Raw genomic sequence first — 15,278 nt, forward strand, 5'->3', positions numbered from 1 at the left:
AGTTATATATATATCTTTGATGAGTAGTATTTTTTAAAAATTTAATTGAATACAAAGCTACAAAGATTTATAATCAATTAAGAGTATTAATGAAGAAAATAAAATAACAATTATTAAATTAGATTTAAATGATGTTTTAATATAAACAATAATTTTTAAATCTTGTCCAACCCTTAACATCTTATGACTACGTGATTAGGGTTGTCAAAATGACTTTTTGTTTGTGAATGACTTGTGTTCGATTCACTAAGCAAACGAGACAAACACAAACACACTTTTTGAGCTCGAAATATAAACGAGTCGAACACGAGCCCTATACAATGCTATAAAGATTTAATCAATTAAAATTATTAATTAAAAAATTAAATAAAAATAAATTAAATAGTATAAAAATAAATTAAACTATATTTAAATGAAGTTTTACTATAAAGAAGAAGATTTAAATCTTGCCCCAACTCTTAACATCCAAAGGCTACGTGATTAGAGTTGTCAAAACGACTATTTGTTCGCGAACAGCTCTTGTTTGGCTTGTTAAACAAATGAGCTGAACACGAACACAATTTTTGTGTTCGAAATATAAACGAGCCGAATACGAACAATGATATTTTTTAACGAGCTCAACACAAGCTGAGCCTAGAGTCGTTTGTGTTCGGCTTGTTTACACCCCTAATTACATTAATTTTAAAATAATTCAATAACTAAAAATGGGATAATTACATACATACCACTCTAAACATTGATATTTACAAATTAAACATTCACGTTATTTTTTTGAAGTGCCGAACTGATGTATTTAAGCGTGTCACAATTTTGAGAGTTTGAAAAAAAGAATAATATGCCGAACCGATGTGTCACAATTTTGAGAGTTTGAAAAAAAGAATAATTTGAGGTGGGCCATGTATTTTTTATGTTTGAGTGAGAAATTGAAGTATGGTTGAAAGAGGGTGGTTAATTTGTAAATAATAAGTTTGGGTTGGTCTCCATGTAAATTGCCCTTTGTCAAATTTGGCAGCACCCGTCTCCCTCCGCGCCAACCCACGCCCAACTCGTGCACCCCTGCAAAGCACCCAGCCTGCTGCAACCTTACCGTTGGACGATTCACCCTTTCTCCGCCTCTCATCGGCTGCCATATCGCCATCTCATGCAACTTTATTCCACGTGGAGTAAGCATCTATCGATTGCATTCAATTCCTTCAGACGAAACCTGTAGCAGATCATCCCAGTCTCTCTCGACCAATTAATGCAAACCCTATCTATCTCTTGAAAGCGGCTTACGATCGAATCAGAAGAAAAATTGTCGATGAAGCAATCGATGATGGAAGTCGTTTTCCTGCTTCAGGAAATTGAGCTCCTGGAATTGATATCGGAGATTGGATCTGATCTGAAAGCCAAAGAGCGGAACGGGTAAGAAATTCTCTTTGATTGGAGGTTATATTTGTTCCCTGTTAGTTCAAGTGCTTCATTGATTTACTGATTCGAAGAAATTTTAAATGATCTCATTAAATTTCAGTATAAGATCCAATCCAAAGGATATGGGGATCCTTTGAATAATCTAAAGCAAACGGGTGCAGTTTTCCTTTTACTGATCGGTGATATGATTCACTTTTACAAATTCACCCTCGATACTTTCTTCTCCAAGTCTGTCTAGAATTCTGGATGGTTGCATAATTCTTTCTGAATGCCAGGCCTGGTGTTCCTTCCTTTTCCAGCATCGACCCGACTTTTGAGATTTTTATTTTTGGAACTTGTGGGTTGCCCACAGCGCTCTCAGAAACGTGAGGGAGTTTTTTTTTTCTTTTTTTTTTCCACTAATAACTATGACCCTAGTTCTTAAATGCTATGGTAATTGTTTTTGGCTGTTTGCTTGTTGTTGTTAGCACGTCGTGTTCTTCCAATAAAAGGTGTCAATGGGGCCGCTCTGATACTATAAATTTCACCTTTGTTCCTTTATTTAATGCTTTCTGCTTCAATATAACTGAGGTCACCAACTGCTTTTTGTGAATTTTTTAAGTCGTTAATTGTCTCCTCCCTTCGAGGTTTTGACTTGAGACTCATTTTGACATCGCCCCAAATCGAAGATAACTTTGAGTAATTCCACAGCTTCGTCCGTTTCGTCTTAATTGTTCTTCTTGCTTTTCCTAGGGTTTTCGTATTTCTGCTAGGGTTTAAAAGGGGGGTGGGAAAGGTATAGATCCAAGCCTACGATTTTCGGTAAAGGGTTTCTTGTTAGGATATGGCCCTAGTCTGCTAGCTTTGTTCAATATTTAAATATGTTGGGATTACTATTTTATTCTGTGGTATTTTAATATGTGGGGTTTCTTTAGTGCCTAGGATTTTTTTGCTGGCTGTCTTCTTCTTTTTCCAAGTTCACCAAGCGGACAGGAGCAGCCCCTGTTTCGTGGTAGTTGGAAGGAGACCGGGAGCAAGTCTTCTATGATCCATACGTGACTACTGCAAGCGGTTTAGTGATTTTCTTTTTCTTTTTTTTTTTTTATTTCAGCTAATGGTCTGCTTCATTTTCAGCCCTGAGATAGCTTGTGATTGCTTTGATTTTCAGCAGGTTTTTAAACTTTTAATTCTGAAAGAGTTGTGAAAATTATAGTGTTGCTAGAGACTAAATGGATCAGTTCTTAGCATGCCTTTATTTGAAAATTATAGTGTTGCTAGAGACTAAATGGATCCTGCTTTGGAGAGATGGGTACTGAACATAGAAGGGGGTTGACTTGTGCGGTGCCATGAATTTTTTTTTTTTTTTTCTATCGTACTATAATACTAGGTTTCGGTAACTTCCTAGCTCATAAAAAGCCTGTTTGTTTTAGGTGACGTGGCCATTGATAAAAGGATAAATCCTTCTTGCATGCTGAAGATGAACCGACCTCTATTTCATGTCTATTAAATCTTCTCCAGTTTAATACACAGATTAACTCAACTTTTTAGATGTATATATTTGAGACTTTGCTTAGAAACTATAATATAACTTCGCATAGATGTTACTATACATTGTCTATTCATAAGATTTTTCTTGTTCTTGTTGAGTTGCCAATGGCAGATAGTTTCTTTTTCTAACATTTCCCTTTGTATGTGCATTTTCATGTATCATTCATGTTTTCCCAGAAAATGGTTGTCTTGCTTGCAATATCATTGTGCTGCCTCATTATTAGTTATTTTAGTATTGTGAACCAACTCATTAACTGTGTTTTGCTTTTGATTTTACACTTTAACTAAGCTCCAAAAGTTATTGCCCAGCCTTGTGGCATATGTGTTTTAGGGCTTCTCTTTGAAATCACACGTGTTCACTCATTTATGCTAACTTGTTTCTTTTATTTATTGGCTTATGTGATTGAATTTGAATTTGAATTTGTTCGATGAACATTGGAATTTATATTTTGTTCCGAATTTATACTGCTGTTGTTTTATATTGACCTCAGAAATGTTTTGGTGCTGATTTTTAAATTTTTTTTTGGATTGCAGGTGACACTTTTAAGTTTCGTTTGTGGGTCCAAGGACTACCATGCATTAAAGCGTTGTAACATTATGAAACTTGGTAAAATTTAACCTTTTTAACAGTAATAATTCATTTTGCTTTTCTGTTTTGTCTAGACATTTGAATGACTCGTAGTAGTTAGTAGAGTGACCATTCTTATGCAATTGGTAACTAAGGGTTGTTTAGCATTATTGTTTGTTTTTATTTTTATTTGTGATTTTAGTTTTTTCTAATTATTTTTTTTAATATTCTAACATTAAATGAAAACATGTTTTCTATTCCTTTTTATTATCTGTAAAACAAAAAAATTAATGTCATTGACCTTGGCCATCCCATTCACATTATTCTTCTACGTATCCAGTTGCACACGCCAACATATGTTGCATCTGAGGTGATACCTACAATTTCAACAAAACAACAATCAATAATTGTTGAGAAGAATTTTGAAGGCAAAGAACAACAAAAGGAATACTATTAATTTAAAGTAAGCACAATAATGCACACTGTAAGACACCACCTAGGTTGTACACCACCTAGGTTGTCAACTCCAACATACAACTGCAAAGAAGACGAACAGGTAGCCCAACCTTCTCAAAAAAAGAAATTCACAATTCTAAAATCAAAATCTGCTCCTATACACAAAACAACCCCTATTTATAAGCACTCAAAGCCCCCTTATTACAACTTTGTCATTCAAATAGAAAACACATAAAAACTGAACTGTAACATAATCTTGATAGCACTAACATTGACACCCCCCCATCATTCTCCCGGTGTTGGAGAAGATTTGGCTTGCGTCTTCAAATCCAAATCGGAGACATTGAAAATAGAGTCGTTCTAATCCAAGTCAGTATGGATGATCCAAACATCTGTCCTAGCTACTACATTCATTGGATCAACACTATTCTGGAAATTTGCAACGTTCTCCGCCATTCATGATTCATCCCTCCACATTTAATTTTCACCTGCTTACCATTTGATCTTGGTGCAGCCTGAAACACCCGGGCTTTAGCTCCTTGACAAGTAACAGTAAAAACCAATATCTCTCCATGCATTTCCATACATGAACCCATCCTATGATCACCACCAAATCCCTCTCTGAAGTCTGAAGTGCAGATCCTCCCTAGGCTTAAGGTGAAGTGGTTCTTTAACATGCCCAATATGGCTCATTGCATCAACATTACCACCTCCAATCTCTGCAAGAAGTGATTGGATGTCTACTCAAAATTGAGTGTTGTTGGTATAGACATGTCTATACCATGTCCTCCAAAACCACCAGAAGTAGATGTTTTAGATTCGACTTATGTTGAGGAAGCCAGAGGTAGACAAAAAAAGGCTTAGCCATATTGTATATAATTGATTTTAATTTTTTAAAATTAAATGAAAATATGACACCCCATAGGATACAAAGGAGAAAAAGGATTAATGTAACCAACCCCGCTTAGTGGGATAAAGGCTTGTTGTTGTTGTTGTTGTTGTGAGTTCTTATAAGAGGGTTTACTTTTTAATATTATAATTTAGACCGGTTATTTAATATGGCTCTAGTGTTGAGCAAGAGATGGTTGTGATTTTAGAGCGCACGCGCTTTAGAGTGTGGGGGCTGAAGTTTGGGCTGCAATTACTATTTGGGTTTCGATTAGGAGAAAGGATGGGATTGCAAGCTCTATGACTGTTAGTGGGTAAGTCTAGTATTTTTATTTTTTTAAGTTTTATCTTATTTTCTTGTAACTTTTTAAATTTTTTCTTGAAAAGAGGTCTTAATTTGGCTCCTAACATGACAATTCTAAGTGGAAGTTGTTTATTTTACCTCTATGGGAAATCAAAGACCAATGAATAGATTTATTATAAATTTATATAAATATAAGAATAGTAATTCAAGCAATTCCTTCTCTAGCCTTGAAAAAAGATCTTAATAGAGTATATTTTGGCATTGCAAAATGTTTATAATAATAGAATTTCAGTCAAGGTGGTAAGGAATCCTTCATGGATTAAGATGCTTTAATTTGTTAAGAATTATAGTTGAAGTTTAGATCTTACTAGCCTATGAGCTTCAAATGTGAATAACAGAGTAAGGACAACAACAAAGATGGTTGATGGAATGAAGCAGGCATAGGCTGATATTTGCTTTATTTTTTTTATTTTACATTGAGTGGTTCATTATAATGAACTAAGTTAAGCTCTTAAGGATTTATGGCAACTTTATGAATTTTCTTTTGTTTTATATATTTTTATTTGAGGCTTATTCTTTGCCTCATTAGGTCATAATATCTCAGTTATTGATTTCATCTTTTAAACATTATTGTTGACTTACTATCATAATAGAGTATCAGAGGCTCTTCCCACTTAATCATTAGATCTCGAAGTAGAAATTTGACCCTAATAGTTCACATTTGCCTTATGCTATTTTTCTAAATGTTGCTTTTGAACTAGACCTTACCGCACATTTTTTTTACTCTTCTACTTGTGCTAAGATTACCTCCAAGAAATGTGGAGATCTGGATCTTCTATTAATGAGCAACATACGTAATTTACATTTGTACAGGCTTCAAGTACCAATTTTACTTCGATTGAATTAAACTTTCTTTCTATGATTAGATTTTAAGTTGCGAGGAATTAAGTAGTCATATTGCAGGTGGAGCTCCCTTGGATCAATGCATGAAGTTACTTACCACACATCATAATTTGCATTGGGCCTTGTATGTTCGTGATGATTAAGTTTTCCAATTAATCTCTAGTGCATTTTATTATCCACAACAAGCGCTTCTTTTGCACCTTACAATTTATGATTCAAGTTAATTGGTGTATGCACAAGTCACTAGTCAACTTCCTTTTTTCTTTTGTAGGTCAATGACATTAATAGACACAATTTTTGGGCAGGTGGATGGTAACACTTATACTGCTTTTAGTAGATGAGTATCTCATAAAGATACACTTGATTGCTTTGACGTTTAGTTTCCTTTTATTATTTTTATGAAAATGAACGAAAGCAGTACAATCAAAATTTGTTATTTGTGTAGCTCTGATTGGAATAAAACTCGGAGAATACTTAATTGGTGATTTGAACTCCAAAAGTTTAGTAGCCCATTTTTTTCTTATATGTTTAGCTATAAGATGGACCTCTCTCCAATATTTTTTGGAATATTTTTTGAAATAATAATGCTACAGTTTTGGCTAGTAATTGACCAATTTTCTTTTATATAACCTTGTTGTTAAATATTATAAATACATGAAGAATTATGAACTATTCCCCTTTGAAATTTTGGAGACAACTTAATTGAAGATTCTAATCATTTTTTTAAGTTCAATCTCAATTCTTTTTTATCACATTCTACAAACTAAGAAGGACAATACTCATATTTGATTTGGATTTAAATAAAAAAAATATAGGATAACCAACCAGTGCATGCTACATTATGTAAAGTTGGAGAACAATGCTCATGTTTTATTTACTTCCAAGTTGAAAAGTTTAATGCGATCGTTTTTGAAAGATACTAACTGTACTGGTGCCTGTTATGTCAGGATTAGTTGAGGGACTCAAAATGTCACTTTGCATCAAATAAAGAAGATTTTTTTTCTTTTATTTATTTATTACTGGTTATAAAAGACACATTTATGTTTTGCAAATTCAGAGATGTCAAAATGAATTTATGTGAACTCCTTTAAAAAGAGAAGGAAATATAATTTTTATGATTTCAAATGAAGGATACCAAGATGGCCATAAAGCCAGGTCATGTCTTTGTTTATGGAGAAAATGAATGGCAAAGGTTGGTCATTTTACCACTCTTTGAATTACTTGATGTTTCAAGAATGTAGAGTTTTTTTTTTCTTGGCCGGCCAGTCCAATCTTCTTTCCTAATCTTGAAATACACAATAAGTAAAAAAAATATTACTTTATAGTTTAGATTTTGTATGAATGGACACCTGGGTGGTAAAAAGCTTAGGAACATGAGATTATTTCATTAAAACTGACAATGGACCAATTTGGATGACTTTTAAGCATCAATGCTCTGGAAAGAAGAGTTGTCACTTCTCCATAGATGGCACGTGCAAATTAAACATAGCAATCATCATCAGGAATTGCAGGAGTAGTTAGTGCAAACGCCCATCTTTATATAAGCTTATTTGAACAAGACAAAAGCTAAGGAAGAGGGTGATTTTGATTGGATTTAATGGAACAAGCTAAAATTATATTAAACCAAGGGAGGGAACTCCCTTCTTCTCAAGAAAGATCTATTATCCCTTGATTTCTTTCTCGCCTCGCCTCGCCTCTGTTTGAATTAGTAATTCCTGTTAGTCTCCTCCCATTTTTATCGTTTCTTAATATCATAGTTTTGGATGACAATATATTCTCTGATGTTTTCATTGAAATATGTTGGGTGCAAGGAAAAGAACACCTAATGAGCGGAATGAGAGAAAAAACTCTTAGTTCAATATGTAGGAGTTTTCCAATTTGGAGAGGGTGAGCAGCACTTGAGTTCTTGTCCCAAGGATAATTCAATGGGCTAAACCTGAAGCTTGAAAACCAGTCATCTATTTTGTTTATGCAAGCCATCTTGGCCTAGTGGTTGAGAGCTTTGGCTTTCAAGCAAGAGGTCTTGGGTTCAAGGTTTTGCATATGCACTGTGTGCGTGTTTCGATTTGTGAAACAAAAAAAAGGAAAAAAAAAAGAAAAAAAAAAAGAAACCAATCATCTATTTTGTTCATTCACTAAAACTTACAATATTAGGCTAGATCTTGGAGGATTGTGAGAAATTATCTATTTTCAGTAATAGGAGGTAAAAAATAAAATAAAATCAATTAATTTGAAATAAATGATCAAATGGTTGAATAAAATTCTGTATCTTTAATTCTTCTTAGTTGAACGCCTTGCCAGCCTCGATAAGTTTTGAGAGATGATTCATCTTATATTTGCATAAAGCTTGGATTTTTCAATTAGTGATACACAATCTTGTTATTTATTTAGTGATTAGTTTTTCCAATGGGATTACCATGTTTGATTCTATTCTGACCTGTCCCAGAGCTTGGAGTTAATCATGGCGTCAACAAACGATCAGATAGTGAGGACTAAATTTTTCATCTTTATTTTTTTATAACTAACTATTAACACATGAAAGAGACGCTAATCAAATTAAATTAAAATAATTTATTTAAATTTACCTCATTGCGGGTTATCCTAATTTCTATAAATATGGTCTTTTTTATTATTCATCTTTTAATCAATTAAATTAATCTGAAAAGTTAGCTTAAAAATAATCACGAGCTAAACAAACCATTGAATACTCGTACTCTTAAACTATAGTAATACAATAAAAAAAGAAAGCAATATAAATGTTAGTTACTTTTTTTAATAAACCAATATAAGTATTTGAGATTGCTATTTAATGAATGTTATATCAACAACATACCATTATTATTTTGTATATGTACAACCGTCACAGAAACACTCTCTAAATAAATTATACCACTTAAGGTACTTCAATATCAATATTTTTTGCATTTACGTACATTTGGTTGACTCAATTATAGTCAATCCTACGCATACAAGAATCTAATAAAAGTATCAATTTCTAATAATAAATATTTATTTCTCATTTGCATAACAGTCAATATACTTATAAATCAATCAATATTGATGATAATTTAATTAAGGTTGTGCACACATATCATTTCTACATAGGAACAAAAAATTACTAGTCATTTCAAAATAAGTAATGATAGTATTAGTAAATGCATTTGGTCAAATTATCATAGGATAAGAACACGAGTACTTTTATTGAGCGAAAGTAACCTTTGGTTTCATGACTCCTTGCTTCACCTCCCCCCCCTCTGCTTCTCGACAAATGGATTTCTCTTCCTCCTTTGACTGCCCGTCTCCTCACTTTTTTTCCTTCGATTTCCTTGTTTCCTCTTCTCCAATTAATAAAAACGGGTCATTGTAGATTCATGCCTTTTTTTTTAAGTTGTGTGTCAATCGTTGTTGGACTCAATAATTATACTTAGATTTCTTATGGAATTTAAGAATTTGGTGACTTTTAAGTTATTGTTTTAAATGAATAAAGTGTTAATTCTAATACAAGAATCTAATAAAAGTATCAATTTCTAATAATAAATATTTATTTCTCATTTGCATAACAGTCAATATACTTATAAATCAATCAATATTGATGATAATTTAATTAAGGTTGTGCACACATATCATTTCTACAATAGGAACAAAAAATTACTAGTCATTTCAAAATAAGTAATGATAGTATTAGTAAATGCATTTGGTCAAATTATCATAGGATAAGAACACGAGTACTTTTATTGAGCGAAAGTAACCTTTGGTTTCATGACTCCTTGCTTCACCTCCCCCCCCCCTCTGCTTCTCGACAAATGGATTTCTCTCCCTCCTTTGACTGCCCGTCTCCTCACTTTTTTTCCTTCGATTTCCTTGTTTCCTCTTCTCCAATTAATAAAAACGGGTCATTGTAGATTCATGCCTTTTTTTTTAAGTTGTGTGTCAATCGTTGTTGGACTCAATAATTATACTTAGATTTCTTATGGAATTTAAGAATTTGGTGACTTTTAAGTTATTGTTTTAAATGAATAAAGTGTTAATTCTAATTTTCCTCATAAGGGGTTGATCTTTGTCTAAATTATTAGTTTGGAAACTATGAACTGTGATCTTTTGTGTGCATCTTATTTTAATTTTTCATCAGCGAACCATGGTAAACTTTTAGAGATATTGGTACATTGTTGTGCTTTTTGATTTGTGTCAACGTGTCTGTGCCTTCGGATATTTTTGGTATTTGGATAGGCTAATTTTCTAGTGCTGTTGGATGGTTATTGTGTATGCACTTGTTTTGCTAAAATACTGTGCGTACACAGCATAATTTTGATAGGAAGGCAAATTACGTCAGTGCGCAATTATAAAGTATTCGCATGATTAAATCTCGTAGTTTTTTTTTTTAATACTAGATCTCGTAGTTGCTTTAGATCTAAGGAACATTGTGTGTGTTCATGTGTTTTCTAAATAATTTTATGCAGGCTACTAGGGCACAGTTAGGTAATGCACGCAGACTTGATCTGTAAAGTCCTTGCAGCATTATGTTTAAAAAAATCCATATTTGTTTTAGAACTTTGGCACTTTTGTAGATGATAATGTTAGTTATGAAATTAATTTTTTTCAGGCAGTAAACGCGAGGAAAATTGGTCATGCATCACACCTGAATTCTTAATAGTTCTATGATCACACTATTATAATTTTAGTCATGTTTATTTGAGTTCTTAATATAGAATATTTTCTCAGCTCACATGTACCAAGTGTTTGCTTGAAATATTTTTTTTCAATAATAAATGAATCTACAAAGCTACTTGGGCCATTGTTAAAAACACCTTATTCGACAAGCATCAGGTTTTGTTAAATGTGAAAATGCGTAATATTTCTTCTATTGAAATGATAGCAAATCAGATTGATCACTTTAAAGTCACTTGTTCGGCCATGTCTATTGGCTCTTTCTGTGCTGTCAGTGCAAATAATTTAGGATTTTACCCGCTAACATTATATCTGCTTGCAAACTAATGCATGTAAGACAGCTTAGTGCCATTGTGGAAAACATCATATAAACATGATTTGGGATAGCCCATGAGTTTCCACTGCAAATGAATCTAATAATTGGAACTTGATAATGATTCAATTTGGCATCCTGCATCATACAGCATCTTCAGACTATTTTGGTTACTGTCATTGCAGCAATTTATAATTTGCATAGCCTTCTCTTCTTAAAAATATTTGTAAAAAATGTTCTTCCATCACGATGCTTTTAGAACTTGTTTATTTTAGGTTTTTCTTTAATATTCTTTTGCACACTTCTCTCATTAAGTCTGTCATCTAACTTCACATACCATATTTCTATCAGCATGTTTCCTTCTAGTAACTTGGAAGTGAAAGCAGCTTTTCACAAGTATAATTGAGTGATTGTTAGAACATCAGTATACACTATGCCATTACACTTCTTGCTTTCCATTAATTTATTCTTTAATATTAATGCAGCTATTTGAAATGATGGAATTCAAGATAGAAATTTGTTTTTCTTTTTAGTCAATTATATTCTTAAGCTTAAAACACTCTATTGAATCTATTCTTAATTTACAGATGCACAGCCTCCATATGACAGCAGTGACCATGCCTCAAAAATGACTTCTGATTATAACAAGCAGTTCACATCTGATATCCCAAAATTAGATGATCGCGGTGGAAAAATAGAGCAAGATGTTATGTTAGATGCTATAGAGGGAAAAGTTTGCAAATCTATAGATCTATCTCAAACTAATAATTTCAATAATGAGAGCGACAGCAGAGCCGCTCCATGTCCTTATGCTACTTCTGAAACCGGCTTGAATGTCCAAGAAGATATGTTTTATATGGACAAAACTGTTACTGATATTGAACAACCACATATGGCAGCATCTACCAAAGCTGCTCCTACTATCAAGGACATTTGTATTGATGAAGGCGTGCAAATGTTTGAGAAAAAATTTTCTTGCTGGAACTTTCCTAGAGTGAATGGCAATAGTGAGGAAACAAGAACAAAAGTAAACTCCGAAGATTTGAAGCCCATATCAACTAATGAAGGGCTTGGTTCTTTGGAGAAAATTGTGGAAAGAAATGTTGGAGATAAAGAAACTCTTTTAGTTGCTGAATATCCGGTTAAACAATGTCATTGTAGCAGTGCAGTTAGTGAGAAGAAGTTATTTGATACAACAGAAACCACTTCAACCATACCTTATGAAGAGGTCATTGACCAGAGATCACACATTTTAGAAGATATTAACACCAATTTTCCTCGAGTGGATTCATCTAGCCATAATGATGGCACTTCTGAGAAGCAAGATCCGGGGCAAAAACTTGATCAGGTAAGGAGTGAAATTGGTGCTCTTAATTCATTGGTTTCTTTAATACTCTTCCTGAGCATTAATGTGGAAAAAAATGTTGTTCTATAAAATAGCACTGCACAAGTTCAAGTAGACTGCTTTCTCAGGATGTATAGGAAACACCATTCAACTTATGTTTCTTTGATTAATAATACATCTGTTGTTTTTGTTGGCATAAATTCAACCCTACTTATAGTTTCTGTATGCATGCACATGCTCTGCATTTGTATAAATTTTCCTCCATTAAACTGCCGTCTTTATGTTTGTGATCATAGGTCTCAGAAGAAGAGGAAGATTTGACAACCATGGCTGCTTCCTCTCCTGATAAAGCTAAAGAAAGCAAGCCGATTGCAGGAACAGTTTCTGGCGACAAGGATCTATTTGAAAAAGAGAAAACATCACAATTTGTTGTTATTTCTAATGAAACCAAATCAGATAGAATTGATAATACCAGTGGGACTTCTGATGATCCCAAAATTGATGTTGTGACTCACACTTCTGATTTGGGAGCTGGAGACCCATCTATCGTCGGCAACGAGAACAGAGTTGTAAACAACCAGCAGGGCCCCCAGTCTCAAAATTATGTTGAAAATGAAGATCCAGTAAGCGATGGCGCAACCTCAGCTCGAAGTTCATTTTCTCAACTTGCTCATGGCGACATGAATCCGCTCGGACCTGCTAATTTTTCTGGCTCAATAACGGCTAGTCATACTCAGCAGTCTGGGAACATATCCCTTCGGTCTGAGAGCAGCACAACCAGTGGCCAGTCCTTTGCCTTTCCAGTGTAAGTAATCTTCTGCTCGGTTGTTTCTGAATACATAATGTTTCAAATGGCAAAATGGTTTTCTGAAGAGTATTCCATATGCGTAAACTAAAAGGAAGCATATTTGTGAATAATATTTTTTGATTGCGTGTAATTCTGCGGTTAGTTGCATATTTTTCACTGCCTCTGTAATTGAATTTTCTATTCTTATTTCATTCCAAATTGATATTCTGCAACTTCTTATGGACTTGCAGACTCCAACCTGAGTGGAGCAGTAGCCCTGTAAGAATGGCGAAAGCTGACCGCAGACATTTGAGAAAGCACCGATGGAGAACGGCTCTTACATGCTGTAAATTCTGATTGCAGATTCTGTCTTCATTATTTAAGCAAGTTGGTCAAATTTTCATTAGTATTAAGTGATTTGGAAGAAAATTTTATGTTTTTTTTTTTCTCTTTTTTTGTCTCGTCTCTATATTTAGCTTAAGCAGCTGGTGGCTGTGCCATTGAAATATAGTATTGTTTGTGTAGAATAATCGGTTTCCTGGTTGTATACTTATTGGTTTGGGAGAGGAAGAAGGTGCTTATTTTATGTGCATGTTCTGACTTTGATTTTTTAAATTATTTATTATTATTATTATTATCATTATTATTATTTTAAGTTTACCGTGCTGCTTTGAATTGATATGAATGACAGTATAAATCCATATATTTTATATGAACCCATATTGAAGGGGAGAATTATTGTGAATTATGCTATCTTCAAATTTTACTATTCTTTATGCTAAAGTTCTCATTTAACAGTGATTCTTAAAGCCATGTAATTCAACAAATTTTCAGCACACTTTTTACTTTTTGGTCCTATTACATATAAAAGTGATGTCTTGAAGACAATGGAACAAAGTCATGCTTATTCCATAGGTTTTTATGAGCCTTTTTCTCATATGTTTCATGGCGCATTCTAATGCTGAACTTTCATGTTTAGACCACACATATTTTTTGGTTATAGAGAAATTGTTCTCTTAATAATACTATAATTTGATCTCATAATGCTCCCTTATGAATTTATTGACATAAGTATAGAACATATTCATCATTTAAAAGAAGGGATGAAAATATATATTATTTCTGATATTATGATATTTTTATATCATATCCGACATGTATTTTATCGGATATTCTCAACATAAACATTTAGAAAAATGTCTATTTATATCAATAATAGTAATAATATAATAACAATAATAAGAATAATTTAATTTAATTCACATGGTATAATTTGTTCGTCTTCAAAAGACTTATTAATCTATATATATATATATATATATATATACGGGTTGTAGATATGTAAATATCAAAAGAATTGAGGGATATGTATGTAAATATTCACATTTCAGAATGTAACAGCTGTATGAAATTAGATTCGGCCTCTGTTTAAGAAAAGAAGTTAACTTTCACAATAAATTTTAAAAAATTTACACATAACATTCATCTTTATAAATAATTACAACTGTGCCCAAATTCCGTAAAGAGCATGTATAATGAATGCTTACATGATAATTATTTTTTGGGGCAATTACATATATACCATACATATCCCTGAACCTAAATTTTACCTCTCACAATTATACCATCAAAGTCCTTTCATATCACATAAAAAAATATTACTATTTTAACTTAAATGATTTTTTTCATACATAAATGAGGTGACATAGGTAGGGCTGTTAAAACGGTTCGTTATTCTCGAACAACTCGTATTTGGCTCGTTATTCGCAAAGTTAACGAGCCGAACACGAACAATACTAACAAATATTTGTTCGTTCGTATTCGTCTCGTTTTGACTCGAAATACTATTAATTAATTATTTTTATATATATCTTTGATGAATAATATTTTTAAAAAATTTAATTGACTCAAAGGCTTCAAAAATTTATAATCAATTAAAAGTATTAATGAAGAAAATATAATAAAAAAATATTTAATTAGATTCAAATGATGTTTTAAATCTTGCCCTAATTCGTAACATCTTATGACTACGTGATTAGGGTTGTCAAAACGAGTCTTTATTCGTGAACGACTCGTGTTCGGCTCGCTAAACAAACGAGCCGGGAGCACAAT

The 15,278-nt window shown here is 32.9% G+C and overlaps 1 protein-coding gene across 6 annotated transcripts; it reads left to right on the plus strand.

The window, feature by feature from the left end:
* Window positions 1–1,012: 1,012 nt before the first annotated feature.
* LOC110025120 lies at window positions 1,013–13,730 on the plus strand. 6 transcript variants are annotated; one of them, XM_020725410.1, is made up of 7 exons: window positions 1,013–1,404; window positions 3,472–3,544; window positions 6,117–6,180; window positions 6,328–6,368; window positions 11,622–12,382; window positions 12,676–13,184; window positions 13,418–13,730. In XM_020725410.1, the coding sequence occupies exons 2-7, from the start codon at window positions 3,535–3,537 to the stop codon at window positions 13,521–13,523; spliced, it is 1,491 nt and encodes a 496-aa protein (XP_020581069.1). In that variant the 5' UTR covers window positions 1,013–1,404; window positions 3,472–3,534; the 3' UTR covers window positions 13,524–13,730. The 6 variants fall into 6 exon arrangements, with proteins under 6 accessions (XP_020581069.1, XP_020581100.1, XP_020581109.1 ...); XM_020725424.1 differs by lacking the exon at window positions 1,013–1,404 and adding an exon at window positions 1,489–1,775; XM_020725418.1 differs by lacking the exon at window positions 1,013–1,404 and adding an exon at window positions 1,957–2,088.
* The last annotated feature ends 1,548 nt before the right edge of the window (window positions 13,731–15,278 follow it).

This window comes from Phalaenopsis equestris, unplaced genomic scaffold (assembly GCF_001263595.1).
Source record: "Phalaenopsis equestris unplaced genomic scaffold, ASM126359v1 Scaffold000002, whole genome shotgun sequence".
In the NCBI taxonomy this organism is placed as follows: Eukaryota; Viridiplantae; Streptophyta; class Magnoliopsida; order Asparagales; family Orchidaceae; genus Phalaenopsis; species Phalaenopsis equestris.